This window comes from Bipolaris maydis (genome assembly GCF_028858645.1).
Source record: "Bipolaris maydis strain C4 unplaced genomic scaffold PSV08scaffold_10, whole genome shotgun sequence".
Taxonomy (NCBI): Eukaryota; Fungi; Ascomycota; class Dothideomycetes; order Pleosporales; family Pleosporaceae; genus Bipolaris; species Bipolaris maydis.
Genome location: NW_027093866.1, coordinates 1601234 through 1626751, shown reverse-complemented (window position 1 = coordinate 1626751; position 25518 = coordinate 1601234). Strand labels below are relative to the sequence as shown.

At 52.8% G+C, this 25518-nt stretch overlaps 11 protein-coding genes across 11 annotated transcripts; 6 read left to right on the top strand and 5 right to left on the bottom strand.

Annotated features, from left to right (window-relative positions):
* Nucleotides 1–3149: 3149 nt before the first annotated feature.
* Nucleotides 3150–7269, top strand: PSV08DRAFT_372741 (cyclin pho80-like protein; the record flags this gene model as incomplete). Its single annotated transcript, XM_014227483.2, has 4 exons — nt 3150–3572; nt 3622–5021; nt 5611; nt 6046–7269. The coding sequence occupies 4 exons, from the start codon at nt 3150–3152 to the stop codon at nt 7267–7269; spliced, it is 3048 nt and encodes a 1015-aa protein (XP_014082958.2).
* PSV08DRAFT_206486 (autophagy-related protein 22-like protein) lies at nt 7261–9621 on the bottom strand. The gene is made up of 3 exons (XM_014227485.2): nt 9373–9621; nt 8913–9192; nt 7261–8785 (listed from the first exon to the last, which is right to left on the bottom strand). The coding sequence occupies exons 1-3, from the start codon at nt 9511–9513 to the stop codon at nt 7449–7451; spliced, it is 1758 nt and encodes a 585-aa protein (XP_014082960.1). The 5' UTR covers nt 9514–9621; the 3' UTR covers nt 7261–7448.
* Nucleotides 9622–10504: 883 nt separating this feature from the next.
* Nucleotides 10505–10682, top strand: PSV08DRAFT_316029 (uncharacterized protein; the record flags this gene model as incomplete). The annotated part of the gene is made up of 1 exon (XM_066092665.1): nt 10505–10682. A coding segment is annotated over one exon (178 nt), but the record flags the coding sequence as incomplete, so codon positions are not given.
* A 116-nt stretch (nt 10683–10798) lies between these two features.
* PSV08DRAFT_377974 (uncharacterized protein) lies at nt 10799–12916 on the top strand (the record flags this gene model as incomplete). Its single annotated transcript, XM_014227487.2, has 3 exons — nt 10799–10802; nt 11396–11878; nt 11941–12916. The coding sequence occupies 3 exons, from the start codon at nt 10799–10801 to the stop codon at nt 12861–12863; spliced, it is 1410 nt and encodes a 469-aa protein (XP_014082962.2). The 3' UTR covers nt 12864–12916.
* A 770-nt stretch (nt 12917–13686) lies between these two features.
* On the top strand, nt 13687–14365 carry PSV08DRAFT_184219 (uncharacterized protein; the record flags this gene model as incomplete). Its single annotated transcript, XM_066091904.1, has 3 exons — nt 13687–13914; nt 13972–14210; nt 14260–14365. Coding segments are annotated over 3 exons (573 nt in total), but the record flags the coding sequence as incomplete, so codon positions are not given.
* A 782-nt stretch (nt 14366–15147) lies between these two features.
* Nucleotides 15148–15978, bottom strand: PSV08DRAFT_183416 (uncharacterized protein; the record flags this gene model as incomplete). The annotated part of the gene is made up of 2 exons (XM_014227489.2): nt 15148–15509; nt 15561–15978. The coding sequence occupies 2 exons, from the start codon at nt 15976–15978 to the stop codon at nt 15148–15150; spliced, it is 780 nt and encodes a 259-aa protein (XP_014082964.2).
* Nucleotides 15979–16276: 298 nt separating this feature from the next.
* On the bottom strand, nt 16277–18247 carry PSV08DRAFT_206477 (uncharacterized protein). The gene is made up of 5 exons (XM_014227490.1): nt 18116–18247; nt 18041–18064; nt 17935–17993; nt 17415–17880; nt 16277–17364 (listed from the first exon to the last, which is right to left on the bottom strand). Coding segments are annotated over exons 1-5 (1299 nt in total). The 5' UTR covers nt 18117–18247; the 3' UTR covers nt 16277–16615.
* A 144-nt stretch (nt 18248–18391) lies between these two features.
* On the top strand, nt 18392–20017 carry PSV08DRAFT_411134 (uncharacterized protein; the record flags this gene model as incomplete). Its single annotated transcript, XM_014227491.1, has 1 exon — nt 18392–20017. One exon carries the CDS (start codon nt 18392–18394, stop codon nt 20015–20017), a length of 1626 nt encoding a protein of 541 aa, XP_014082966.1.
* Nucleotides 20018–20028: 11 nt separating this feature from the next.
* PSV08DRAFT_206471 (cop9 signalosome complex subunit 5) lies at nt 20029–22511 on the bottom strand. The gene is made up of 4 exons (XM_014227492.2): nt 22323–22511; nt 21713–22259; nt 21379–21452; nt 20029–21289 (listed from the first exon to the last, which is right to left on the bottom strand). The coding sequence occupies exons 1-4, from the start codon at nt 22405–22407 to the stop codon at nt 20253–20255; spliced, it is 1743 nt and encodes a 580-aa protein (XP_014082967.2). The 5' UTR covers nt 22408–22511; the 3' UTR covers nt 20029–20252.
* A 133-nt stretch (nt 22512–22644) lies between these two features.
* On the top strand, nt 22645–23616 carry PSV08DRAFT_7334 (uncharacterized protein). The gene has a single exon (XM_014227494.2). It carries the CDS (start codon nt 22689–22691, stop codon nt 23505–23507), a length of 819 nt encoding a protein of 272 aa, XP_014082969.1. The 5' UTR covers nt 22645–22688; the 3' UTR covers nt 23508–23616.
* Nucleotides 23617–25455, bottom strand: PSV08DRAFT_7333 (mitochondrial 54S ribosomal uL4m domain-containing protein). Its single transcript, XM_014227495.2, has 2 exons — nt 25354–25455; nt 23617–25306 (listed from the first exon to the last, which is right to left on the bottom strand). Exons 1-2 carry the CDS (start codon nt 25447–25449, stop codon nt 23726–23728), a joined length of 1677 nt encoding a protein of 558 aa, XP_014082970.1. The 5' UTR covers nt 25450–25455; the 3' UTR covers nt 23617–23725.
* Nucleotides 25456–25518: the final 63 nt, after the last annotated feature.

The following is a 25518-nucleotide window of genomic DNA, read 5'->3' as shown; positions in this document are numbered from 1 at the left end:
TCACGGTTCCATGGTTAGCGCAGCGGGCCCTCAGCAGAGGAGGCGTCGGCTGCAGACATGGCCGACTGTGCTTGCTTGCTTGCTTGCTGGCCATGGGCAGTGGGCCAGACGAGACAGGCAAAGGGCAGTTAGTCGAGAGAAAGCAAACATGGCTCGCTCACAAGGACGGGTGGTGGAGGTGCTAGGAGCAGTCAACAGGTCAGCATCCGCGAACCACCGTGTGTGGGCTTGCTGCGGCTGCTATTGCTACTACTGCACGCAGGCAGCGACTCGTCAACCCGCCAACCCGCCAGCCCGCGGCAGGTCAGGTCTGGATGAGGGAGGGATGGAGGGAGAGGCCATGGCATGGCAGGTAGGCAGCACTTGTTGGCAAGGCACAGAGGACCGAGATGAGTGGGTGCCCCAGGCCGTGTGTGCACGCCAACTAATTCGGGCATCTTGGAACCATCCACCGGGGGGCTTGAGTGGACGCGTGCAAGGAGCCAGAATGCAGTAACTGAGGCGCGCGCAACAGAATCCCCCTCCCCCCTCCCCCAACCCAAGGCAAGACAACGCAATATGCGTTTGGTCAGGGGCGGTTGTGCAGTGCAGATTGCGTTGCGTTGCCCTGTCTTGCACTGCCCTCGCCTTGTTTGGAGGGCTCAGCAGTGCTCAGCAGGCAGGTGGACAGGCGAGCATGCTTCAATAACCAGCTGCTGTCTAGCGTCGGGGAAGGGTGGGCAGTGGCTATTGGCCCGACAGCGACAAGGCAGGCCGAGCCCTCGACACAGACAGGGCGTGGTGGATCCAATGGATGGTTGCAAGTCACACCAAAGCAAGACGGAGGGCAGAGAGAAAAAAACACAAGATTGACGATCACCAGCACCCGCTCAAACTTCAGCCTGCAAAGCGTCGCGTTGGACAGGGTTCGGGCTCGGAATTAGGGCATGCTTAGGGTAAAGTAAGACCGCGAGTCCGCTAGTCCGCGGCCTGGCTGGGCGGCCTGGTTCGTATCGCTTCTGAGTGTGGTGGCAGCACGGCAGTCTTTGCATCGGCATCGCAGGGTGCTTTTTTGGCATGGCCGGCGACGAGTGGTGCAGCACGGCCAGTGACAAGCGCTGCAGGTCAAACACGGCAGGGCCGGAAATGAGGGCGCGAGTGATATGAGCGATGGATGGATGGAGGGGTGTGTGTAAGAGAGAGAGGAGTGTGTGAATGTGCGCGCGCGTGTGTGTGTACATGTGAGTGTGTGTGCGTGTGTGCCGTGTGAGAGTGCATGTGTGTAGTAAATGTGAGTGTGTGTGTGTGTGTGTGTGTGGGTGGTGGAGATGGCATTGGTGGTGGTAATGGTGGTGGAGGTGGAGGCGTGCGTGAGTGAGATGATGATTGTTGTTATTGTTGCTGGATGGACCACGGATGCGCAGCTGCACGGCCTCGCACGACGCTATCCGCAAACCCGCCCAAGCTGCACTCAGCGCCTCCGCTTCCGGCAATTCCTGCTGCTGCAAAAGTCACGGTGCATGTGCGAGTGGGAGCCGGTTCGAGGGTGCCGTTGTCGCATGTGCAGCCAGGTTGTGCATGTGTGGGTGGGTGGTGTGTATTACGGCGGGCGAGGCAGGCTGAGACTGAGTAGAGTACTTACATATGCTTGGATACTACGTGGGTAGATTGAGGGCCGGTGCGAGGGACAGGGTTGCTAACGGGAATAATACATAGTAACAATCAACGACAAGCACCATGATGATTGGCATGACGCTGGCGATGCTGGGAGTCATGATGATGATGACAATGCCGGGCGGCGCAGCTGGGCCCTTTTTTCCCTTGGAGGCTTGGGCGGAGGAATGGGCGTCGGCGTGCTATGTACGTAGGCGTAGGCGTGTGTATGCCGTAGTAGCCGGAGTAGGTAGTATCCGCCGCCGTCGTCGTCGTCTCTTGGTCGGTCGTGGTCGTGGTCGTGGTCGTGGTCGGCAGCCGGGTTGGTTGAGGGAGCGAGTGGTTCTTTGACGCCATCTGACCCGGGCCTGGCCTGGCCTCTTCCTATTGCTCTCCTCTCACACATACGCACACACACGCACACACACCTCAGTCAGTCGTCAGTCAGTCAGTCAGTCAGTCAGTCAGCCAGCCAGCCAGCCCGCCCGCCCAGCGATTAGCCCAGCCCGGCCCAGCCAGCCAGGCAGTCAGGCAGTCGCAGTCGGTCGGCCGGGTAGCCGCTTGCGCAGTCGGTCGCTCCTGCCCTCCCTCGACAGACTACACTTACTCACTACGCCCGCTTCCGACCACTTAGCTTGCAGGCGATAGCAGCCAGCAGCTAAGCAGGCAGGCACTCGTCAGCTAATCAGCTAATCCGCCCGCGCGGCTTGGCGGGTCGCCGCTGCCCTGGCGGCGTGCCCCCGGTTGCGTTGTGCCCCCCGGGCCCGTGCGCGGCTAGCAACACGCAGGCGCGGTTGATGTCAGAGCGCGGCTTTGGATCAGCCTCTTGGGGCGTTCCTTCTACCCTGCTCGCGCTCCTGCCTGGAACCTTCCGAGCCCTTCACGACTCCGTGTGTGTGAATTACCTGTGTTTTATTCAAATCCAACGGCCCCAAGCCATGTCTGCCCTGCCTGTGTGCGGGCCCCCGACCGTCCGCCTCCCTACACCTCCTCCGTAGTACATACGCCTACCACCCAATACATACATGCTTGCCCGCTCTCTCTCGCATCCTCTACTACTCCCCATGCCCACCGACACTCACCCTTACTCCCACCACCTCCACCACCACCTCCTCCACCTCGCCTCGCCTCGCCTCGTCTCGCCTCGCCCTTGTCCTCCACCATCCTCGGCCGCCCAAGCGTCGCTTCCCGCTGTCCCCAACAAAGGCTGCCTCCATTGGCCTAGCACCTAAACATTGACCCCCGGTGGCTGTCATCCGCAATAGTTGCCATCGTGCTCCCTGCTTCCATCTATTCCTGGCCCACCTGCTCCCCTTCTTCTTCTTGCTCTTTTTAGTCGGCCTCTACTCCACCTGCCTCTTCTGCTGGATATGCCGTCGAGCCAGACATTCTGCAAACAATAGCCGTCTGCCGTTTCCATGACCGCCCCCTCACCTTGATCTTGCTCTAACCCCCCCAAACACAACCCTCACTCACCTCCCGCCGTCCGCATGCTCGAGCTACAGCTCCCTCGCCCAATGCCTCACGCCATCCCGCGGGAGCATTCCTTCACCTTCTACGCCCCCGGCCCTCAGCCATCCTCCAAGCTGGACACTACCATGCAGCTTCCATATCCAAGGATGGCCAACGCCTGCGATCACGACCCCCTCCGCACAGCCTCTCGAGCTCCCCTCACGCCTCCAGATCTTCCTGGCTCAGCACTACGGGTCGTCTCGCTCCCAACCAACCAGGGCTCCGGCAACCAATATGGCTACCAACTACCCGCAATTGGCAACTCGAGATCAGCAGCTGCTCCAAGAAGCCCCAGCCCGCAACGGCAGCAACAACAGACGCACGAAACGTCACAAACACCAAAGAAGAAGTGGTCAATATCTCCAAATCTACGCATCCCACCAACCATCAACACACCACAAGAAGGCCTTCCTCAACTGGCAGCAGAGGTGAGTGTCATGTCCGTCTTTGAGTAAAGCGTGCCATCTAACTTTGCAGATTACCTGTCTTTTCTGGTTCGAGAGTTCAGCAACCCTGAAACAAGTCGTTGACACAACCTCACCTCGCCAGCCCATGCAGCCTCTGGTCCCAGATGCACACCCTACAACTGGCTTCAGGAAATGGGTAGCCACCATTCTGACGACAACCCAGGTAGCACAGAATGTCATTCTTCTTGCTCTCCTCTTCATCTACAGGCTGAAGCAGACCAACCCAACTGTCAAGGGAAAGCCCGGCAGCGAATACCGTCTTCTCACCGTAGCGCTTATGCTGGGAAACAAGTTTCTCGATGACAACACGTATACGAACAAGACATGGGCCGAAGTATCAGGCATCTCAGTACAAGAGGTTCACATCATGGAAGTTGAATTCCTCAGCAACATGCGCTACAGCCTTTTCACCTCAAAGGAAAAGTGGAACGAGTGGCACGGTATTCTGGGCAAGTTTGGCACCTTCTTTGACCAGGCCTCCAAGATACCCGCATCCGGCGCCGTCAGCCCAGTCGGTCCCCAGAACATGCTCGGCGTTCCTTCAAACGTGGTCCCCTCGCCGCCCACTCAGCAACAAGCGTCTCCGCAAGCCTCAATGTACTCCCCGAGCCACATTGCACTCTCCAAGACACCGCTGTTGCAACCACAGGCTACCTCTACTAACGTTTCTCCGATTGGTGCTCTTCCGGAGCTGGGTTCGATCCAACGCAAACGCAGTGCAGACTACACCAACGAACCACCAGCGAAGCGACAGGCTCACGGATTCGCCCCTGGACCCTACAGCAACGCTCCTCCAATCCCCACACTACAGACGCCCATTAACCGATCGTTTGAACCGCCACCATCTGTGAACCGCCTGCCGCCTCTGCCGAGCCTCTCGATCCCTCCACCTCAGCAAGTACCGCCTACCCAAGCAAAGACCTGGTCTGAGCTCCCCTTGCCTGTACCTGGCGGCCGGTCCATGGCCATGGTATACCCACCACCGGTCCAATGGCCACAGCCCAGTAGCACTCCTACAAGCTCGGCCCCTCCTGCTTTCCCTCACAGCTACACACCCTCTGCCGAGCAGCCTCGTCAGGTGAGCCCATATTCACAGTCTGCAGGGTCGTCACCTGTGAGTACGTCGTATGCTGCAACTGGTTCTCGTCAACTGTCGCCCTCGCACTTTCTCAATCAGCGACAGTCGCCTTATCGACCGGTCCGTGGTGTACATACTCTGCTTGTCCCACCTCCCCAAACATCGATCCACAACCCCGCGCGCAATATTGCATACGATCAAATGCAGTACCAGCCACTGGGTCGGCCCATGACTGATCGTCGGTCGGGCTTGCTGCCCTACATGGACCGTAGTGCTTGGCCCGAAACGAACCAGTTCAACCAACTCCCCATCCCCCAACAACCTATTTTCAGGTAAATGGGTCATTACATCATCTTCGTGTATCAACTCTCGACTAGCCTCCTTTCGGCTACATTTGCATTGCTTTTTGGTCCGGTGGACACTGATATCTGTTGCGTTCAAGCGTGCATTATACTACTGGGAGGCTCTTTGTTGGCCATTTGATTTGGTCAAAGTTTTTTTTCTTACTGCATCATAGCATTCATAGGCGTTATTGGTTGCATTCTACCAAACCCGTCGTAGCTTGACGGGTTACAGACGATGAAATTTTCATGACTGGCGTTTTACGGCTGGCAACAGTGCTGGGCTGGATTATGATCATTCAAGGTGGAATAGCTGCCATCAAAAAACAGTAGTGTATTGTCTCCGATGAGCAGATAATTGAAAAAATTACCTTAGCTCGACGATCCAAAATGCCGGGTGACGTGACGAAGCTCATTTCTTGTGTTTTTCCTAAATCCTACTTTCCCGTAGTTCATGGGCAAAGTTTTTGTCGATTGGCGTGAACTGATGATATGTCGTGTTGCCTATTTCTGAACACGTGATTGGTGACCACCTGTGTGCTATTCTGACGAATCACAACCGTAAATAAATTTTGTATAGCGTAACTGGGATGTGTCTTGTTCAATCTACTTAACTAAGGACAGGCTTAATGATTCTTTTAAAATAATATCATCTGGGGTGACGAAAGAAAGTGCATATATATTTTTTTCACTTCTACCGTAGATTTTTGATATGTCGAAGGCAAAATATATGTAAGCAAAAATACAGGGCAGCGTCATATGTCGGGTACAGACTTTTAAAAAAAAGTCAAGACAATCGGTTCCTGTATACAGGAACCAACCTTAGAAAAGCGGATCTAATCAAGTGTTGAAATTTATGATTGTGGTTGGGATGAATGTAGCGGGTTGGTCTCAGCCTTACACGCGCCAAGCCACTTGCAGCCGCGGTATCGCGTTCGCGCTCCAACTGGTCTGCCTGTTTCTACACTCGATTTGCGCGCCACACAAACATCCTTCAACCATGCCACCGCCAAAGCCCAAGAAGCTCACCGCGCAGCCTGTCCGCACGCGCCAATTCGCTGGAAAGCCAACAGTCGTAGAACCCGAAGAGCGCTCGAGCTCAGAATCTGAATCAGAAGACGACGAGCAAAAACCCCAGTTAAAACCTTTTGCAAAACCAAAACCGGCACCTATTGCATCATCAGCGCTCAAGTCGAGACTTGCGTCGCGGCAAAAAAGTGAGGATGCGCGTAAAGCGCTAGAAGACGAGTTCGAGACTGAGAGTGAGGATGAAGAGGAAAAAGATGGTAGTGGCAGTGGCAGTGGCAGTGGGAGTGATAGTGGAAGCGGCAGCGATGAGGAGGAGTCGTCAGAGGAGGAGTCAAGTAGTGAAGATGAGGCGCCAAAGAAACTACTGCGACCAGTCTTTCTGAAGAAGAGCGAGCGAAACAAGATTGCGGCACCTGTCAAGTCAGCAGACGAGTTAGCAGCAGAGGAAGAGGCACGGCGACAAGAACAGGCAAGGGCACTTGTACAGGAGCAGGTCGAACAGCGAATAGCCGAAAAGGCAACAGGCAAAAAGGACTGGGACGACGACATCGAAGACGCCGACATCAACGCCATCGACGACACCGACGGGGTCGATCCCGACGCCGAATACGCAGCCTGGAAACTCCGCGAACTCAAGCGCATCAAGCGGGAACGTCTCGCTATCGAAGAAGCCGAAGCTGAGCGTGCCGAGATTGAACGTCGGCGCAACCTATCAGCCGCCGAGCGCGAGGCCGAAGATCGCGAATTCATCGAGAAACAGAAGGAAGAAAAAGGCGACCGGGGCCAAATGCAGTACATGCAAAAGTATTTCCACAAGGGTGCCTTCTTCACCGACGAACTCAAGGAACTCGGCGTCGACCGACGCAATCTCATGAACGCCCGCTTCGAAGACGACACCAACCGCGAGATTCTGCCCGAATACATGCAGATTAGGGACATGACGAAGCTCGGAAAAAAGGGTCGCACACGGTACAGAGATATGAAGACCGAGGACACCGGTAAATGGGGTGACTTTGGGCATGACCGCCCGCGAAGGGACAAGGCTGAGTACGGGGTGGATGAGAGGTTCAGACCCGATGGACATGGCGCAAGAGACAGGGACAGAGACGGTGCCACGGGCGCAAACGCAAAGCCTCTCGGAGAAAGAAAGCGATTCGGCGAGAGCAACGACAGGGATAGTAAGCGCCCGAAAATACAAGATCAGGTATAAAAAAAATTGGCCATTTTTATCGTTTGCCGGTACCCTTTTTTTTTCTTACTGTGGACGGGCCCAGGCCAAAACTATCTAGGGAAGGAAAAAAAAAGCCACTTGAGGCGTGACAAAATTCATATCATATACCGCGCCCCTCTTTTCGGCTCAGGCCCCTCGAACCTTTCGGCTCAAAGATATCACTCAGTCCGGACTCTTTCGTACCTCCCGCGTCCCTTGGCATCTCCCTCGGCCATAGCCCTCGCATCCTCCCTCCCCTTTTCAACATCCAGCCGCCACAGCAACGGCGCAGGCAGCATAACCAGGACGGCCAAGAAGATGAATGCGGGACGAATCGTCCCCGCATTATCCGTAATGCGTCCCACGAGCGTCGGTCCCACAGCACTACTCCCCTTGTCCGTGACGGCATAGAGGGCGAAAAACGCCGCCTCGCTACCCTCGGGGATCAGTGGCGCAAAGACGGACCGCGCGTACGACGATATCCCGCCCATGACGATGCCGTGTAAGACGGCTATAGGGTAAATCTCCCACGCCTGCTGCAAGCCTATGAAGCCCAGCCGCTGGAACAAGGGAATGTAGCCGAGCAGGCCATACAGAGGGATGATTTCCATACCCGCTACGCAGCACAACAGCACGGTTTTCGGTTGTAGGGCGTAGTGGCGCTGGATGTGTGGCCAGGCAAAGGCGCCGATGATGCCGGAGCCGATGGAGGTGATGGAGAGGAGGGCAATGGCAATGGTACTCATGTGCAGTTCAGTCTTTGCGAAGAGTACGGCGGTGCCTGAGATTGTGGCTACGGCGTCGGAGAGGAGGAACCAGGAGATGAGGAAGATGAGGGTTTGGCGGAGCGCACAAGCTTTTTTGAGGGTCACCCAGAAGCTTTTGAGGGAGAAGGCCGTGTAGAAGAAAAAGGTGCGGAGTTTGGATGATGATAAGGCGGAGATGCTGGATTGCTGCTGGGTGGGTAAAGGGGGTCCGGGGCGTTCGCGCAGCCAGAGTAAGGTCGGGATGGAGAAGATGGCCCACCAGAGACCGACCATGAAGAGTACGACGCGGATCGAGAGGGTAGGCGAGGTTTTCGACACCGACGTCTTGCTGAAGATGAAGATGATGAGGATAGCTATTATCTCGACAAAGACAGCAGCCATGTACCCGTAGCCCACACCTTTTGAACTGATTTGTGCAGAGCGCTCCAAGTCGCGTGCCAGCCTCTCTGCACCCTCCCTGCGTGACGCCGCCGCTTCGTAGTTTGCGTTCAAACTGTCGAGTTCAACGGCTGAATCATCGTCTTCTGACAGCGGCTTTCTACTCGCAGTATTATTGCTATCCGGATAGTTGGCTACTAGCAACGGCAAAAACGCGTTAAGCAGCACAAACGAGCATCCCAAGCACGCTACGCCGACGATGACCAGGATAGGTGCGAGTTGGTATAGCGCCGGGGAGATGAAGATGAAGAGGCAACTCGCTACTGAGCCGGTGTAGGAAGTAATCATGAGCATCTTCTTGCGATATGGACCTATACGCATCCAATTAGCTACTTTCTTTCCTTCTTTCTTACCAGCCCACCCCCCCCTTTGCTCCCGACTTTCTCTCTATCCATCTCAAAGTAGATAATAAATTAATGGAAAGGAATATTAACGTACCATAATCTGCAAAACTACTCAAACACACCAAGACCAGGGCTTGCAGCAGCACCGCCGCACTCGACGTGTACAGCGCGAGGCTGCTCGTTGACATTTGCATGCCGAGGTAGGTCACCATGCACTGCTCTGAGGAAGCTGGTGCTGCGGCTTTGTCGCCCTCGCTGGCGCGGCGGGAAGACGAGGTGGAACGAGAGACGCATGGCCGTGAGGGGTCGGAGAAGAAGACGCCGTTTTCGCGGGCGAGTTGCTCGAGGAGGACGGGGAGGAAGGCGCCTGTGTACTTTTATAAGTTGGTGGTTCTTTTACCAAGCGAGATTGAGATAAAAGGCGACATGGTTGGATGGCGGGTATGAGGGGGTGACGTACCGACTGCTACCACGGCAAAAACCTACGGACGTTTATTAGCTTGCTCTCTTTTTCTGTTCGTTCCCAGAGGTGGTTGAAAAAAAATTGGATTTACTTCAGCGGCGATAGGATACGCGTACCAGCCCTTTAATTCACGGGGTGTGGTTGGACTGGTGTCTTCGCCTTCGTAGCGCTTTTGTGTAGACGATTGGTCGGCCCACTCTTCCATTTCGTCGCCATTGTCTGAAAAAGACATTGTGCTTTTCTTTCCCTTTTGGTCCGACTCTTTTTGTTTATTTGTTTGGGCTAGGGATGCAGTTGGTAAACAGGTCACATTGGAGCTTGTTTTTTGCACGATAGCAATGATGATGACGACCCGAGAGCTTCCGATGACGGATTATGTGGGCAAGGCGGGCTCTATGCTTTTTGCGGGTGGAGCTAAATGGTGAGGTGGGGCAGCTGGTTGGGATAGCTGGCTGGGATAGCATAGGGCTGGCCTTACTCTTTGCATTCAGGCAAGTATGGGGAGCATGGTCGCAGGTTTACTAGGTCATGTCGCGATATGAAGGGACCTGAGGTTTTTTTTTGACGATGAGGTGCGACGTGAAGGAGGGATGGATGAAGTGCGCTGGGATGGAGCTTGATCCCGGCGGTGCTAATATGGTGATTAGCACCGAGGCCCAATTCCTGGTTTCTGGGTGCTCGTGAAGAAACCTTAGTGTGGGATACGTTGCGCGATGTGTTACGAATTGGTGTTATGGCTTTCTCTAGGTCTCACCATCTCGTCTGAACAATTTCCAGCTGGCGGTGTGTTTCGATCGTCAGGACATCATAGGTGTTTCGATGACGTAGGGATTCTAGCTGCTAGCGCCGCGGGAGTGAAGTTGTTGTTTCCGGATGACAAGATTCAGCTAGCCATGATCCTGTCTTCCTGCATGTAATCAAGTGTTTTGGCTATCTTTGGCTATTCAGCTATGCCAGTAGTAACAAGAAGTCGTCGAATTAAACCCTCTAATCAAACACACGGGCAGGGCGCCTCACAACATGTCCCATTTCCCCAAAAGAAGAAGGATTCTTCAACCAAGACAAGAGTCGAAAAACAAGACCATCCTCGTATAATACCTCAGCCCTTAGGACTCAGCTTGACCCTCCAACCTGCCAAGTACGGTCTCATCCAAGAACGAATCTGTGATAGTCTGTATGCCTTAGTAGTCCAGGCCATTCTATGGAACCAAACCCGTGGCCAAATGGCCCGACCGGTGCTGTTCGAGCTGCTCTCAGCCTATCCTTCTCCAAAAGAACTATCTGTAGCACCGCTCCAAGACCTAATCAACATGCTACAGCCCATAGGTCTGCATAGAATCCGGGCCATGCGGCTTATAGCCCTAGCAGACGCCTGGCTTGCTGCGCCTCCATGCAGACAGCGAAGATACCGGAGGTTGCACTACCCAGACCGTGGATGTGGGACGAATGTCAGGCCAGGAGAGGTATTAGGACCCGACGACGAGCGAGAGGGTTGGGAAATTGCTCATCTGCCGGGCATGGGTGCGTATGCACTTGATAGCTACCGTATCTTCTATCGGGATAGACTACGCGGCACAGAGGGCGTGGTTGGGATTGAACCAGAATGGAAAAGGGTAATACCAACAGACAAGGAACTTAAGCCGTACTTGAGGTGGCGATGGGAGCAGGAGGGACAGAAACCCCTCACCTCGGCTCAAGCCTAGTCGAGCGTCGGGGGTGTATTTTCCGTGATATGCTGCAGTCAGTCTGCATACTCCCCTGGCCAAAGTCATCGCAGGGCCAATAGGATAGTTGTGCTACAGCACCACCAACACACAGCCACGGTTCCTAGGATTTCGCCCCCAAGGCTGTTCCATCCTCCCCTGCCCAGCTATGTAGAAGCGACCGTTATTAAACGGTCGTAAGGCTGCCGGGTAGTTGTCTTGCCAATCGTCACCATTTGACCATGGACGAGAAACAATCACCAACCGGTACCTGGAACGAGAGATCGACAACGTTTTGTGACAAGGATGCACGCGAAGCATACCACGACCTTATCGACTTACAACTCCGCTGGTTATTTCCAAACTTCCTGCGCAATCTGAAATCTCAAACAACCTTGGAAAGAGAAAGAGGCAGGGTAGCAGTGATAGAGTACCGCGACGATGAAATCTTTGAACCAGAGATCTTCAAGAACTCGCAAGGCCTCCAGGCCCACTTTGACGACCCACTAGCCGCAGAGGAACTGCACCCGCGAAAGAGACTCTTCATATTGGAAGATTTGGGTTTCAACTATCTCGAGATACTTGGTGCGCAGCTACGGATTCCCCCCACCTTCTTCGCTGCCCACTGGGCCGATCCAGCAACGCCAGAATTCAACTACAGCAACCCCCTTCGCCGGTACTCGGAAAAGAATTTCAGCATTAGATATGCCGTTACTCAGCCTTTACGCATAGAGGCAGACCGAGAAGTGCACGGCAACATTTTTCGCTGCGACTTCAACATCCAGCGCCATGTATATTGCTACGACCCCAAAGCCCCGATTCTCGACCAGCCAAAAAGCTACCACGCCCTATCCTTTTGGACCTCGGGGGTCAGACACGACGGCTCGTGGGATTGTATGGCGCCGCTTTCTCTAGCTACTCCACATACTCTCAGACATTGCTGACGGGCCTTGTAGCGGTGCTGATAGTCGACCCTCCAGTCCGCGAGACTGTAACATCTCTCACAAATGGTTGCAAATTCCCTGTGGACCACTGCTCAGAAGAACACGCATACGCCCGTATGCACAGTCTTGACCCGGACTTTTCCGACCTGGAAGTCTTACCGCCCAACCCCTCCGACTGGACCGGCACCTGGCAACGCCCCAAGTACGAGTCTATATTCGATGACATACTATCTCTCACCCCCGACAAGCCTGCACACTCCATCGGCCCCCGCAGCTGCACAGACGTAGCCCGCAGACTAGCCATATGTTACTTCCTCAGTTTCCTTCGCCGCCGCATCCTCAACATGCTGCGACTCCAGCAAAACCCACGCACCGCCATCTTGCACACGAACCGCTGCGACTACCTGCGTGAATTCGGCGAAGGCCTGATAAGTAGCTGGCACCACGAAGTCTTCGGTTTCGTCGTAAACATCAAGTACATCATGGGTCTCGTCAACTCAGAAGTAAAAGAGCAATTCGAAGTCCTTGGCTTACACCGACCTGGCGCTCCGGAGTGGGAGCGCGATGGGTGGCTTACGGTTCAGGATTATTGCGGCAGGGTGATTACCATGGCCGAAGCGTTTTTACAGTCTTACCTCCAGTTTACGACGATGCAGGAGGCGCAGGCGGCGAATCGGAATGCGTTGAGTTTGGCGCAGATTACGAATGTGACAATGGTGTTTGTGCCGCTCTCGACTATTGCCGCGATTTTCTCTATGACGGATGATTTTTTGCCGGGCGAGAGTAAGGGGTGGGTATTTTGGGTTACAGCTGTGCCCGTGCTGTTGCTGACGTTTGCGATTACGACTGAGGCGAGGGCATCACTGAGGTGGTATTGGAAGATGTGCACTGAGAGGCAGGTCAGGGAGAAGGTGAAGGGGAAACATATAGTGTAGGCGCTTTTTGAGCTGATGCTAGATGTGCTTCGTTGATTCTATGATGGTATGAAAAGTGGCAAGATAACTACGCCTACATTCTCAGGTATGCCGCCGACCCTTGCGACTGGCATAAACGTCTCGCCAGTTGTTCTCCTAGATGATTCTTGAACAGCTCTTGGCTATTATTTTTTTTGCAAAAGTTTGTTATATTGGACTCCTCCTGACAGCTATTTTCCATCGCTGATCTATAATTATCATAGGTAGATTTCAACTATTTCATAGAGGTTGTTTTCGAAATGATCTTCATAGACTTGCTTAGTGGCTAAGTGCCATATTGCTAGACTATACACCAAACTGTTTGCTGAGTCTGGACCGATGGCTTCATTCGAGTAGTTATATGAACTATGTTTTTGCACTCGATTCATGTCATAGCGCAAGCCATCACGCATTTTGCATGTTGTAGACGAATAAGACATCGTGTTCAAAAGATGAAGGGGTTTGATAAGCTGGCGGCTTGCAACTTGCTGCACCTCCAGAGCGAGCCTGCAGCTCTGGAGGCAAGACTCGTTTGTTGCCCTTATGGAGAGTATCTAAATCAGGTTGTTGATTGCGAATATAAGACCGTTTCGATCGCGAAGATTGCAGTATAGAATATGGAGACGTTGATACGCAAGAATGCGCGAGAAGTTGAGAGCTGTTCCAAGTGGTTGCAGAGGGTCGAAGCAATCCACGGCAAAAGGCTCGCGTGGAACTCGTGCTCAAGTCCGGCATAAACTAAGAGAATATAGTAATTTCAGGATTGTAGCTCTGTAAAGGTCGGACGGCTAACCCGTGGGCAGGAGAGGCTTTAATGTTTGAAAGCACACTTGCATCTCTCGGGCCACCACCAGTGCGCATATTTGATGCTATCAATCATGATACGACCAGATATGATAAGGCTCCCAAACAGCGAGAGCCCATCATGATCGGGTCCAGCGCAAAGCTCTACACCACAGATGAGGATCTCGTGGTCCTAAAACAGCCAGAATTCGAGGATATGCTGACGAGTTTTGTCCAGCGATATCTCCCAGTGTTCTTATGGTAAAATAAGTGCATACTGTTTCCAACCAAGGCTCATATCTTCTAGGCGGAGCGATATGAAGACAATATGGCATATATCCCAGAAAAGCTGATGACTCGATTTGTAGCCATTCTCAGCATCTTAATCACAGTAATTCTTCTGTTCGTCGCTATCCTGGCTCCTTATTATATCTCGAATCCAACCGTCAAGCTGGTCATGGTTGGAATTTTTACGCTGCTCTTGGCTGGCAGCGTGGGCCTGTTCACAACTGCGAAACGATCTGAGGTGTTTGCAGCTACTGCTGGGTTGGCCAATAGTAATAAAATTTGTGAGTAGCAGCCAATGCTTGCGCAGTTACGCAGTAGTCCTTGTTGTTCTCATAAGTGGTAATCTGGGATCTAAACCATGGCCGTCTGGGTTGTGGAGCGGTGGTAATTGCACGTGTACAGGCTCGAGGTGAGTGGTTTTCGTACATAGCAGCGGCCCTGCAAATGCACAAAAAAACACAGGGTCAAGGCTCGAGAATTACCCAAAATTCAACACAGCACCCAAAAAACCCATTGGTGACCCAAAAACGCACTTTTGTACCTCTGAAAACCAATCAAAAAAATTCTCCAACACTCCATTCCGTGCTTTTTCCACAAAACACCGAACCCGTGGAATTTCAAAGACGCAAAAAAACATACGACAGCGGGGATTCGCTAGTGGTCACCCACCTAACTACTAATCCGCCGTTTTCCTGCTTAATTACCGCTGAGCGAACGGGAAGCGATGCTTTCAAGAAACTTTGGTCGTATGTACTTGTATGTCGAAAACATTTGACTCTTATTTCAAAAAATTAATCATTTAACGATTTGTCGAAATCTAGGAAGGCTCACGTGATGCTGTCGACAAGTAGGCCAAAGCTCGGAACCGCGGCACCGATAGAGCAGGTGGTTGTATGTGGAAAGGAAAGAAGAATAACGAGAGTTCCATAATTGGATGTCGAGGTTCCGCATCGAAAGATATTAGGTACGCAAGTGAGGCATGTAATCCTGCCGACGTAATGGGACTGGAAGCATTGATGAGCATCAGACCGGGACCGGTATGGTAATTCGAAAAGCATCCTGGAAACTGTGAGCAGTTGGTTGACTTAGTATAAACAAGCTTCATACCTATCAATCGCCTGTAGACAAATGAGCTTCGATGTCTGGTTGTGCAGTTATCGTCTTCGCTCCTACATGAGTTAGCATCCAATGAATATTACTCCAGAAGTAGACAACTTGCCTCGAAATCCCGTCTCTCATCCGAGAAAGATATATGCCGGCCCGTTCTAGCCCCTGAGCTTGTTCGTGCTTCCTCTTGCCTTGAGAGTTCATCGCCTCTCCGCGAACTGTCGTTCATATATCGTGTGCGTTCATCAGGTGAAAAGGTCGTAGACTCGAAATGTGGACGTCTCGCACTTGTATGTTGCCCCTCTTCACGCCTTTGTGAACGGTCAAGATCCGCTATACGCCGTTGGTTAGCTAGCTCGATCATTCTTTCCGCCTCGCACGCTGGTATAGGAACGCTAGAGCCCCATTCGTTGGCAGCATCGCAAAAGTCGATGGTCTCTAGTCTCTTGACTGGCTTAAGTCAGACGATGAACAAGTTATTAGGTGTTTTGATTCACTTACCATCCGTCATCTTCTTTGGCTGCTCTGCAACGCCGCACTGTCGGGACTGGTACATGGACTGGTCTGGATTCATCTGCATGAACCTGATGGGATATCGGGGTTGCTTCTTCATCCGAGATACCAATGCTGGATACATCTGGAGGTAATCGTCTTTCTGACGGCCTGATATCTTTGCTAGTGGGTAGTCATCACTGAAGGGCGCTAAGAAGTTGACAAGCCAAATGATGTCTGCATCACGGCCTGGGTAGTACTCAAGACCTTCAAGTAGTCGCTTTGCTAGACGTAGCGCAAAGAGGCCCACAATGATGAAATTTGGAGCTGATGGTGAGGATGAGGGTCGAGCAGGAAAGCGTGATCTTGCTGATGGCACGCGTCCAACATCGGGGACCGGGAATAGGTTGGGTTGATGCTGCTGCATGGTCTGTATTTGTTGTGAGGGGTAAAATGAAGAGTGAAGGAGGGTGATATTCAGTAAGGGAAGTCGCTCGCATGGTCTTGGCAGCAAACGGTAGTGGCAGTTGCACTGAGGCAGGTGCAAGCTCGGCTCGCGGAAGCATTGAAGTCAAGGAAAACGGTCCTTAGGTACTGCGAATAACCAACTTTTTGTGTGCTCGAATTTTAGTGATATTTTATAGGATAATGTCCTGTTTAGACTGTGTGACTATTGTGTACATGTCTAATGCTGAACTTCACTGTGAAGGCTTAGATCGCGGATGCTTCAAACCCTATCCTAATCACATTCGCCCTTATCATTCACAACTAATCTGACCTATGAAACCGCCTAGGGAATTATGTTGCATTCTCCCAATCAATACATTGCCGTTAAGAGCTGTATATCCGGGTATCAGTATTTTCTCTCCTAAGAATCGCATCAATGTAGGGAGTCGTTGCAAGCACATGAGCATGAAAAAAGCCGATGAATCCCAGTCTAATGTCCACAAACAAGCCGGACGTGTATATGTGTGTGATGGGGAAAAGAATAAGAAAAAAGCCCATCATCGTTCCCGGCAACGCCAAAACCATGCATTTCATCAGGTCGTGTCAACGCAGCGTTTCTACTGAGTCGCGCACTGAGGACCGCCCTCGCCCTCCTCATCGTCTTCCCACTCGGCGCCACCAGCTCGTGGGTCACCGCTGCCAGCTCCAAACTCTTCCATGTCAGCGTCCCACTCAACTTCGACTTCCTCGACGTCTTCATGCTTTTCCTCGGGCTTCTCATCCTTGGGCAGAGCATCGCGGACCTTTTGCACGGCGGCTTCGCTCTTGAGCCATCCATCTTGAGGGAACTCGACGTCCACTACAAGGTACAGGTCACCCCTAGTGTCACTCTTCTTATTTGGCATACCCTCGCCCTCAATCTTGAGTACCTGTCCTGGTCGGAGAACATTTCCATTGGGTTGTTGGACGTTCATCTTGATCCCCCTTCCGTCAAGGTGGGTGACAACAACTCGGTTGAAGCCTGTAAGAGCTTCGGCCAAAGTGACCTTGAGTTCACAACGGAGATCAGCGCCTGCGCGCTCAAACACATCGTGAGGTGTCTCGGTAAGAGTGAAGATGATGTCGCCGGGCTCCTGGTCAGGCAGTTGATCCGCCTCTCCTGCTAGCACGATCCTCTCGCCTTCTCGGGCACCACGAGGAATGTAAAGCTCAAGAACATTCTTGGTCTCAACGACTTTGTTGCCCTTGCACTTCTTGCAGCGCTGCTTCTCGGGGATAACTTGTCCAGAGCCTTGACAGTTGCCGCAAGGGACTGTCTCCTGAGTGACCAGACCAGGTCCGACTTGGCGGAGTACCTGTTTGGCACCTACAAGGGTTGGTTAATACTTCTGTTCAGATGTGAGAACAATAACATACCCCTTCCATTACACACAGCACAAGAATTGCTCTTGGCGCCCTGCTTGCCGCCACTACCTTTGCACAGGTTGCAGACAATATTCTTGGTGTTTGTGAACTTGGTCGTCTTGCCCTTGTATAATTCTTCCAGCGAAACCTCGTACTCTTGCTCTACCGACCGTCCCTTACGAGGTACGTGGCGCCCGCCAGGCATTCCTCCCATACCGCCCATGCCGCCCATTCCAGGCATGCCTCCGAAGCCGCCCATACCACCAAACATTTGCGCAAAAATGTCGTCAATGTCTGGGCCTTCGCCGCCCATTCCTCCTTTGGACGGGTCAAAAGCGGCCATGCCGTGGGTGTCGTACATTTGGCGCTTGTCATCATCGGAGAGAATCTCGTAGGCTTGCTTTGCAGCCTTGAAGCGGACCTCGGCTTCTGCACGATCTTCCTCTGCGACCTTATCGGGATGATGTGCGAGTGCAGCCTGGGTATGTTAGAGATGCGTCGCTTTATGCGTCGCCCGCCTCTGCCTACGCACTTTGTGATAGGCCTTTTTGATCTCGACCTTGGTTGCGCCCTTTTCGATCTCAAGGATCTCTGTTTCTGTTAGTTTGTATACGCCCCAGGCAAGCATGTAAGCGCACCGTAGAGGTCGATTTCTTCATCCACTGCGCTTCAGTCAGCATGTAATCGTGGCGTAATGAACAGAAGATACGTACTCTTGTGCGGACACTATGGATGGGACGGTTAGGGAAGAGGGCAAAAAAGTTTGCTTCAAAGGTATATGTACAAGAAGAAAGGGTGCAATGTGCAAGGCTGCCAACCAGGAGTCGAGTAAAGGTAAGGGCAACAAAGTTTCTCTAGAGGCCGATCAGTCTGCAATGCGGGCAAAAGTTCAGACGCGCCCGCACTAAGGTCAAGATAGAAGAGATCCCTGTCTGACATTTTGCACACGCGGACCGGCAGCTTCTGGTCGCCGTCGCATCACCACCGCCATGTCCGTTTCTCTTCTCCTTCGCCCGCAATTCCCCGCATATACATGCCGCTCATGTCTCCTGCGAATATCACGGGGTTCGCGGCGACAAATCAGCTCTAAAGTACCCAAGGACCAGAAAAGTAAAACAGCCTTGCCATCGTTTCCTGCACGGACGCGCTTCGCACCATCACCAACCGGCTACCTACACCTGGGATCACTACGGACAGCGCTGTTCAATTACCTCCTAGCCAAGCGTACCGGCGGACAATTTCTTCTCCGGATAGAAGATACAGATCAGAAGCGCACCGTGCCTGACGCCGAGCAACGACTCTTTGACGATTTGCGATGGGCGGGGCTACAGTGGGATGAGGGGCCACAAGTGGGAGGGCCATACGGGCCATACAAACAGTCAGAGAGGAGCGAATTGTATAGAAAGCATGCGCATGAATTGCTGGAGTCAGGAAATGCATACCGCTGTTTCTGTTCAGCAGAGCGCTTGAATGCGCTGGCCCAACACAGACATAAGCTGGGGATAGCCACCGACTACGACCGTACATGCGCCCCGATATCCAAGGAAGAGAGCGACGACAGAGCCTCAAAGGGAGAAGCACATACTATCCGCCTCAAAGTGCCCGAGCAATACCCAACCTACAAGGACCTCATATACGGCACCTTTCACCCTCTCAAGCGACGCGGTCATGTCACCGAAACCGCCTACGAAGACCCCATTCTCCTCAAGTCAGACGGTCTACCTACGTATCACCTCGCCAACGTCGTCGACGACCACCTCATGAAGATTACCCACGTCATCCGCGGCAGCGAATGGATGCCCAGCACCCCCAAACACATTGCCATGTACCAAGCCTTTGGCTGGGACCCCCCAGAATTCGCCCATGTAGGCCTCCTCGTCGACGAGCACGGCAACAAGCTCAGCAAGCGCAACTTCGACACCGATATCGCCGCCTTCAAAGAAATGCAAATCTTCCCCGAAACCCTTACGAATTTCGCCGCCCTCCTCGGCTGGAGCCACAAAGAAAAGACTGACGTAATGGACCTCGAAGCACTCATCAAGAACTTTTCCTTGAAATTCACAAAAGGAAACACAACCGTCACTTTTGGTAAACTGCATTTCCTCCAACGCAAACACGCCCATCTCCGCGCCCAAATCGGCGGCCCCGCCCTCGATGAAATCGTCGACAACATCGCCACCTTACTCACCAGCCCCGATTCCCCTTACACCGACTGGAAAGCCGTCGTCAACTCCCCCATCCCGCAAGACTACATCAGACGCATCGTCCAAGTTGACGCAGAAAACTACACAAACGCAAACGAATTCCTTTATCGCAACTCCTTCTTCTTCACCCCGCTACGACCGTTTCAGAATGCGCCCCCCGTAACTACGTCGTCGGATATCCCCATGCGTGCGCAGATGCTGGCGCAGGTGCAGGAGAAAGACTGGGATAAGGACCATTTGATGCAAAAGGTGCGGGAGATTATTGATGGCAGGGAGGAAGGCAAGAAGGGGAGTAAGGATGTGTATCATTACTTGAGGAAGACGATCACGGGGCAAGAGGAGGGCATGCGGATTTTTGATGTCATGTTGATTTTGGGGCGTAAAGAGACACTGGCGAGGTTAGGGTGCTAAAAAAAAAAGATGGGGTTGTGATGCAGATGAATTATGTCTGCTTCGCCGAATTGTATGATACCAGTGAGGAGCGGATTTCGTGTTCATCAAGACATGACAGGTTTGTATTGAATTTAATACACTACCCTCTGTAATTCTATAATTCGATCCGAATAATCCCCTTTGCTACGCCATAAACGCCTTGCCATGCTGTCCAATCATTGCACATGTTCGCATACCTCTTCGACCTGCAACATCACGAAGTCTCCATTTCAACAACGTCTGGGCTCTTGACCTCGCCTTCACTCGGCAAGCTGAATACTTTGTCCTTGACCTGTGCCGCCAGCAGGCCCATATCCTCTTCGCGCGCAATCTTCGATCCCACCGCGCCAAGTTTGGTCAGTTGATTCTTGACATCGAGGCTACTCGAGTAACCCTGACCGCCCTTGAATCGTGAGCTGCTATGTGACTCTTGCTGCATTTTGCGTGCCAGGTCGGAGATTTGCTTGGTGCCGTATTCGCGGTTTGAAATAAGAGGCGACGACGAAAGCGTCTGCACCCAGTACTTGTTCCAAAGTGCCTCGAGAAGTTTGGCGTCGAGGGAAGACTTGTAGTGTGAGACTTCGAGAGAGTAGTAGTGGCTGGCGTGAGCGCCAAAATCCTCGATCTTGCCCAGCGGAATCGTCTCAAAGCCGTCGCTGTCTGTACCCCCTGACACCTTTGAACCACCAGTCTTTTGCTGATTCTCAACGTATTCGGTCGAATATGTGCGGAAGGCCCCGATCTCAACCTTGCCTGCAGAGATGGTTCGGTCGGGGTCGATGACGATGGCACAGAAGGGATCTTGGAATTGCTGCTGCGTTTTCTGCGTGTTGACATCGATACCAGATAGCCAACATCCATAACCAGGATGCGAGTGATACCAGCCCACTGCATTCTCCATTTGCCCTTGTTCGCGTGCTCGCTGCAAGAACTCGACCATGTACTCGTTTGCCTCATCCTGCGCATTGACTCGTGTCTCTGTTCCCTCGACAGGTAGCCGAAAGGCGTCTGTAACGACAAAAGTGTGTGCTTCAATCTTGCCCAGCATCAAGCCCATGACCTCAAGGGAGCCACCTGAACGCGCATGCATGACCATCTTGAGGAGGGCGATAGCAGAGATACGAACCGAAGTAAAGTAGTTGGGGTCGGTTCGCCATGGGTGCGCCTCGTTGATTGCTTTCTGGGCAGCAGGAGAGTAGTTATATAGTGCATCCTTGCTGGGATCCACGAGCTTTACCGAGTTCTCGAGCTCTGGGAGATGTATATTAGTGACATGGTCGAGTGGCGGGGCATGCGGGGCGCACATGACGCTGTGCACTTGAAGAAGCACGCTTACTCACCCCAGGTCTTGAGTGCGGTACCCATTGTGCAGTGATTCCAGGAGTGGTACCGCAGAGACGTGTTGTTTGGTTTGCTGGTGGTTGGAGGTGGGGAACTATAGTAGAGGAATGGGATTGCGGGGAGCTCGGGAACGCCAAGACATGACCAGGCACCAGCATATGTCAGTGTATGTATGTATGTCATATTCAGTGTCAAGAAGCAAGACCCAAAAGTAATTCGAAATTCTACACAGTTGGATTTCGTCATTTTTTAATGTAAATCCGATTCAACGTCGAGTCTGACCTACTCAAACACTATACTCTAGAAATCCACTCTCATCTTGCGATTGTCTACTTGATCCTCCGCGACTGATCCCCCCACCCGGACCGCTCGTTCATCTTCTTAGCTTCTTCCTCCATTTTCTTAACCCACCTTTTGGTCAATTCGTCATTCTCCTTGCGCAGCTTCTCCTTCTCCTGCTCTGCCATATTCAGCTGCAAGTTGAGCGCCACCATTTCGTCGTGCACATCCTCCACAAGTCTTCCTTTGCCCTTAAGTTCTTCAGCAGTATCCCTGGCTCGCCTTTCCAATGCCATGCGTGTCTTTTCCAGATGTTCTATACGCCGTCTCTGTTCTGTCTCTGTGGTTTTGAGGGCAGAGAGTTCAGCAGAGGTAGCACTGAGCCGTGCTTCGAGGTCACCGCGGGTACGCTGAGTGGCCGCAAGTTCGGCGCGGAGTTGCGCAACTGTAGAAGATGGTGCGGCATCTGTTGTAGCGGAGCTTTTGCCTTTTCCTTTGCCTCTATGCGTCAGAGCCTTGAGAGAAGCGCTGGCAGATAAGGGTTCTTCGGCGGGGACTGCTGAGGGCGCCAGAATTGCTGTGCCATCGGCGAGCTTCGTATCTGCATATTATGAGCCTCACTCGATGCTTCAGCGCAGCGCAGTGTAGGCGAAAGGCCTCTTACAGGCGTTGACGTAGACCTCGTGTGCCTTCTCCCTGGCATCACGCGCGTCCAGCGCAGCTAGATAGTCCTCGAGCGGATTACTCATGGCGGCAGGCCAAGTTGGTTGTAGCGAAAGTAACAGTGTGCTAGGCCGGTCGTTACCATGGTGGTTGGCTACATGGGGTGGGCTGGAGATAGTCGCGGAGGTGTGAGTTGGCGGGGGATGCGGCCTTCTCGGAGGTCGTCGCTGCTCCGATTCGATCTCTACCGGTACTAGCGCCAATCGGAAAACATTGAAGCTTCTACGATCATTCTCACACCATAATTGGCAACTTTTCTTTTTCTTTCTTGTTTGTTGCTGCATCTGTCTTCAAAACTGCATCCGAAATGCCGCCCACACACATCTCTGGGACCTCGCGTGCTCTGTACCGCGTCTTCATCGCCCCATCTCTGCGCACCACAACTTCTATCCCACTGTTGTACGCTCCAGCATTTGCGCCTTTAGTATCAGGACCTACATCTCTCGCCTCCTCAACACCCAGCCTCACCTCGCGGACCTCAATCCGCACAAAAAAGTACACCAAAGACACCCGTCGCCATGCAATATCAGACTACTACATCATCGACAATGCCATCGAAGCCGAGCGCATAAACCTCGTTGACGAAAATGGCACATTCCACAACGACGTTCCGACTGAGGAGGCACTGACCAGCTACGACAAAGTCACGCACCACCTAGTACAAATGACACCAGGAAAGGTCGATGAATACGGAGAGCTCGATCCCGAGAATCTGCCTACCTGCAGAGTCATTTCCAAAATAGATCTTCGCGCTCAACATGAACGCAAACTTGAGACGCTGCGCCGCCAGGCAAAAGGTCAGGGCGCTGGTCCTATTTCAAAGTCTCTCGAACTCAATTGGGCTATTGCACCCGGTGATTTGAAACACCGATTGGAGTCTCTGAAGAGGTTTCTCAAGGAGGGGAGGAAGGTTGAGGTTTTGATGGGGCCGAAGAAGAAGGGGAGGAAGGCGACGCCTGAAGAGGCGGATGCGGTTATCAAGGCTGTTAGGGACGCTGTTGGAGAGTGCAAGGGGGCTAGAGAGGGCAAAAGCGAGGGACAGGTTGGAGGGGTAATGACGGTTGTCTTTGAAGGAAGAAAGGTGGAGAAAAAGGCGGAAGAGAAGGCGGAGGATGACGAAGCGTGAGGTTTCTGGGTCACCGAACTTGATAGCAAGCATCGGCTGTGCTTCTCGAAGCTAAACGCTGAGTCACGGCCAGTGTTAGAGTAGAAAAGAGGCATTGGTACATGCAACATGTAACACCACCACCTGCCATCTAGCATGGTATGTAAATGATCATGCCACGACTCATGAGCATCTATAGATACAATTGTACAATAACACATACACTTCTGAAAAGAAGCCTATATCCTCTTTTCTTCCTTCCCTGTCTCAACTGCATCCACATCTTCAACATTCTCTGCACTCTCAGCCTCGATCTCAGCCCTCTTTGCCGCAAGTGCCTCATCACACGCCCGAATCTCCTCTTGCGCCTTTTGCTTTGCCGCGAATTTACCGTTCAGATTCGCGACAACAGACTTCTGCTTTGCAACCTCGAGTTGCGCTTCCAACAAAGCCACTTCGACATCATCAACATGCGTCCTCTCGATGCTAGCTGCTTCCAGTAGCTCTTCTGCCTTTTCCAGCTCGCCGCCAAGACGAAGAGCCTCGACGCGGTGCTCGTGGACCTGTGCGGCAAGTAGTGCAGCTTCATACTGGACTTCTAGTTTCTCTACTTCAAGCTGGCGCATTTCGATCATGAGTTCCTCTGCTTTTTGGCGAGATGTCTCAGCAGCGGTGTTGACAATGTCGTCCTTGATGTTGATTTGGTAGTTCAGGGTTTGGATGCGGGGGAAGCGGTCGGGCTCGCCGTGGTCGAGGTAGTCAGTAAACGATTGACCGGTCTTCTCTGCGAACTGAATTTCCTTGGCTTCGGCGAGGAGGTTGTAGGCTGAGATGGTGAGTTCTGTGCGCTTGGGGCCCGAGGGGAGGATTTCGGCTTCAGCGTAACGTCTTGTTGCTGTGTCTTCGTATGCTTCGGCGCGGATTGCCTCTTTTTCTTTGGGGTCAGCGAGGGAGAGGTTGCGGAATTCTTCCCAGCCGATGACGGATTCGAGTTCTGAAGGGGGTGATGATCGGATGAGGCTCTTGTGCCATGGCTGGAGAGCCTTGTGAGTGAGGTCTTCTTCGTGGGAAAGAAGAATGTTGTGCAAAGCGTCGCGCTCAATGATAACGCGAGAGAGCTCCAGCAGGTTCTTGACGTCAACTTCCTCCCATGTGAGAGTTTGCTCGCCGCGGTCCATTTCAACGAGCGCTTGTTCCAACAACGGTCGCTCCTCCAAAGTCACCATCAAGCTACGGCCTTTACCCCGCAGCTTCTCGTGGTGCTTGAAGATATCGCTCAGTAATCTTGTCGAGGGACTTTCAATCTCCATGGCATTGTCAACGATGATGAGTTCGCCCTTTCTAAAGCGATATGACAGTGCTGTCCGCCATGCAAGGTCGTATACCTTCTTTGGCAGGTCTGACGAAAAATCGCGGGGCTTGGGACCGAATGCGACTCCACCTCCTCTCAACATTGGCGACTTCTTGTCTCCTAGACGAGCGCGACCTGTACCCTTTTGTGGCCGAACCTTTCTTGCTGAACCGCGGATCTCATGTCTGGTTTTCGTAGAGGCAGTTCCCAATCGGGTCATGTCACCCTCATAGATGACAGCACGATGTAGTATGTCTCGTCGGGTAGGCAGGTAGAGGTGATTTGCAGGATATTGTTCGAATCGTAGCGGCTCCAGTGAGGGGAATTGGTGGATAGTCGCCAAGATGGTCTGCTCCTCAAATGGTTTGACGGGGACATAGTCGGCGCCTGATTGTCTGATTGTTGATATCGTGGCATTGACTGGCGCAGACGTAGTTATGGAGCGGGCAGAGGGTGTGCATAGAGATTTCTGTGAGGCGTTAGCAGGTCGCATGCCACAAATATGAGACTACTCACGGCGCAACGAGTGCACAAAGCATTCTGCCGTATTGAAAGTCTACTCAATTGCAGTGTGACGCCCCGCATCGGCGCGGATAACCTCGAGGAAGCCATGCCGGGTCGGGTATCAAAAAAAAGCCCCAAGGTTGAAGTCGCGGAGTTGAGGGCGGAGGTTTCGGAGCA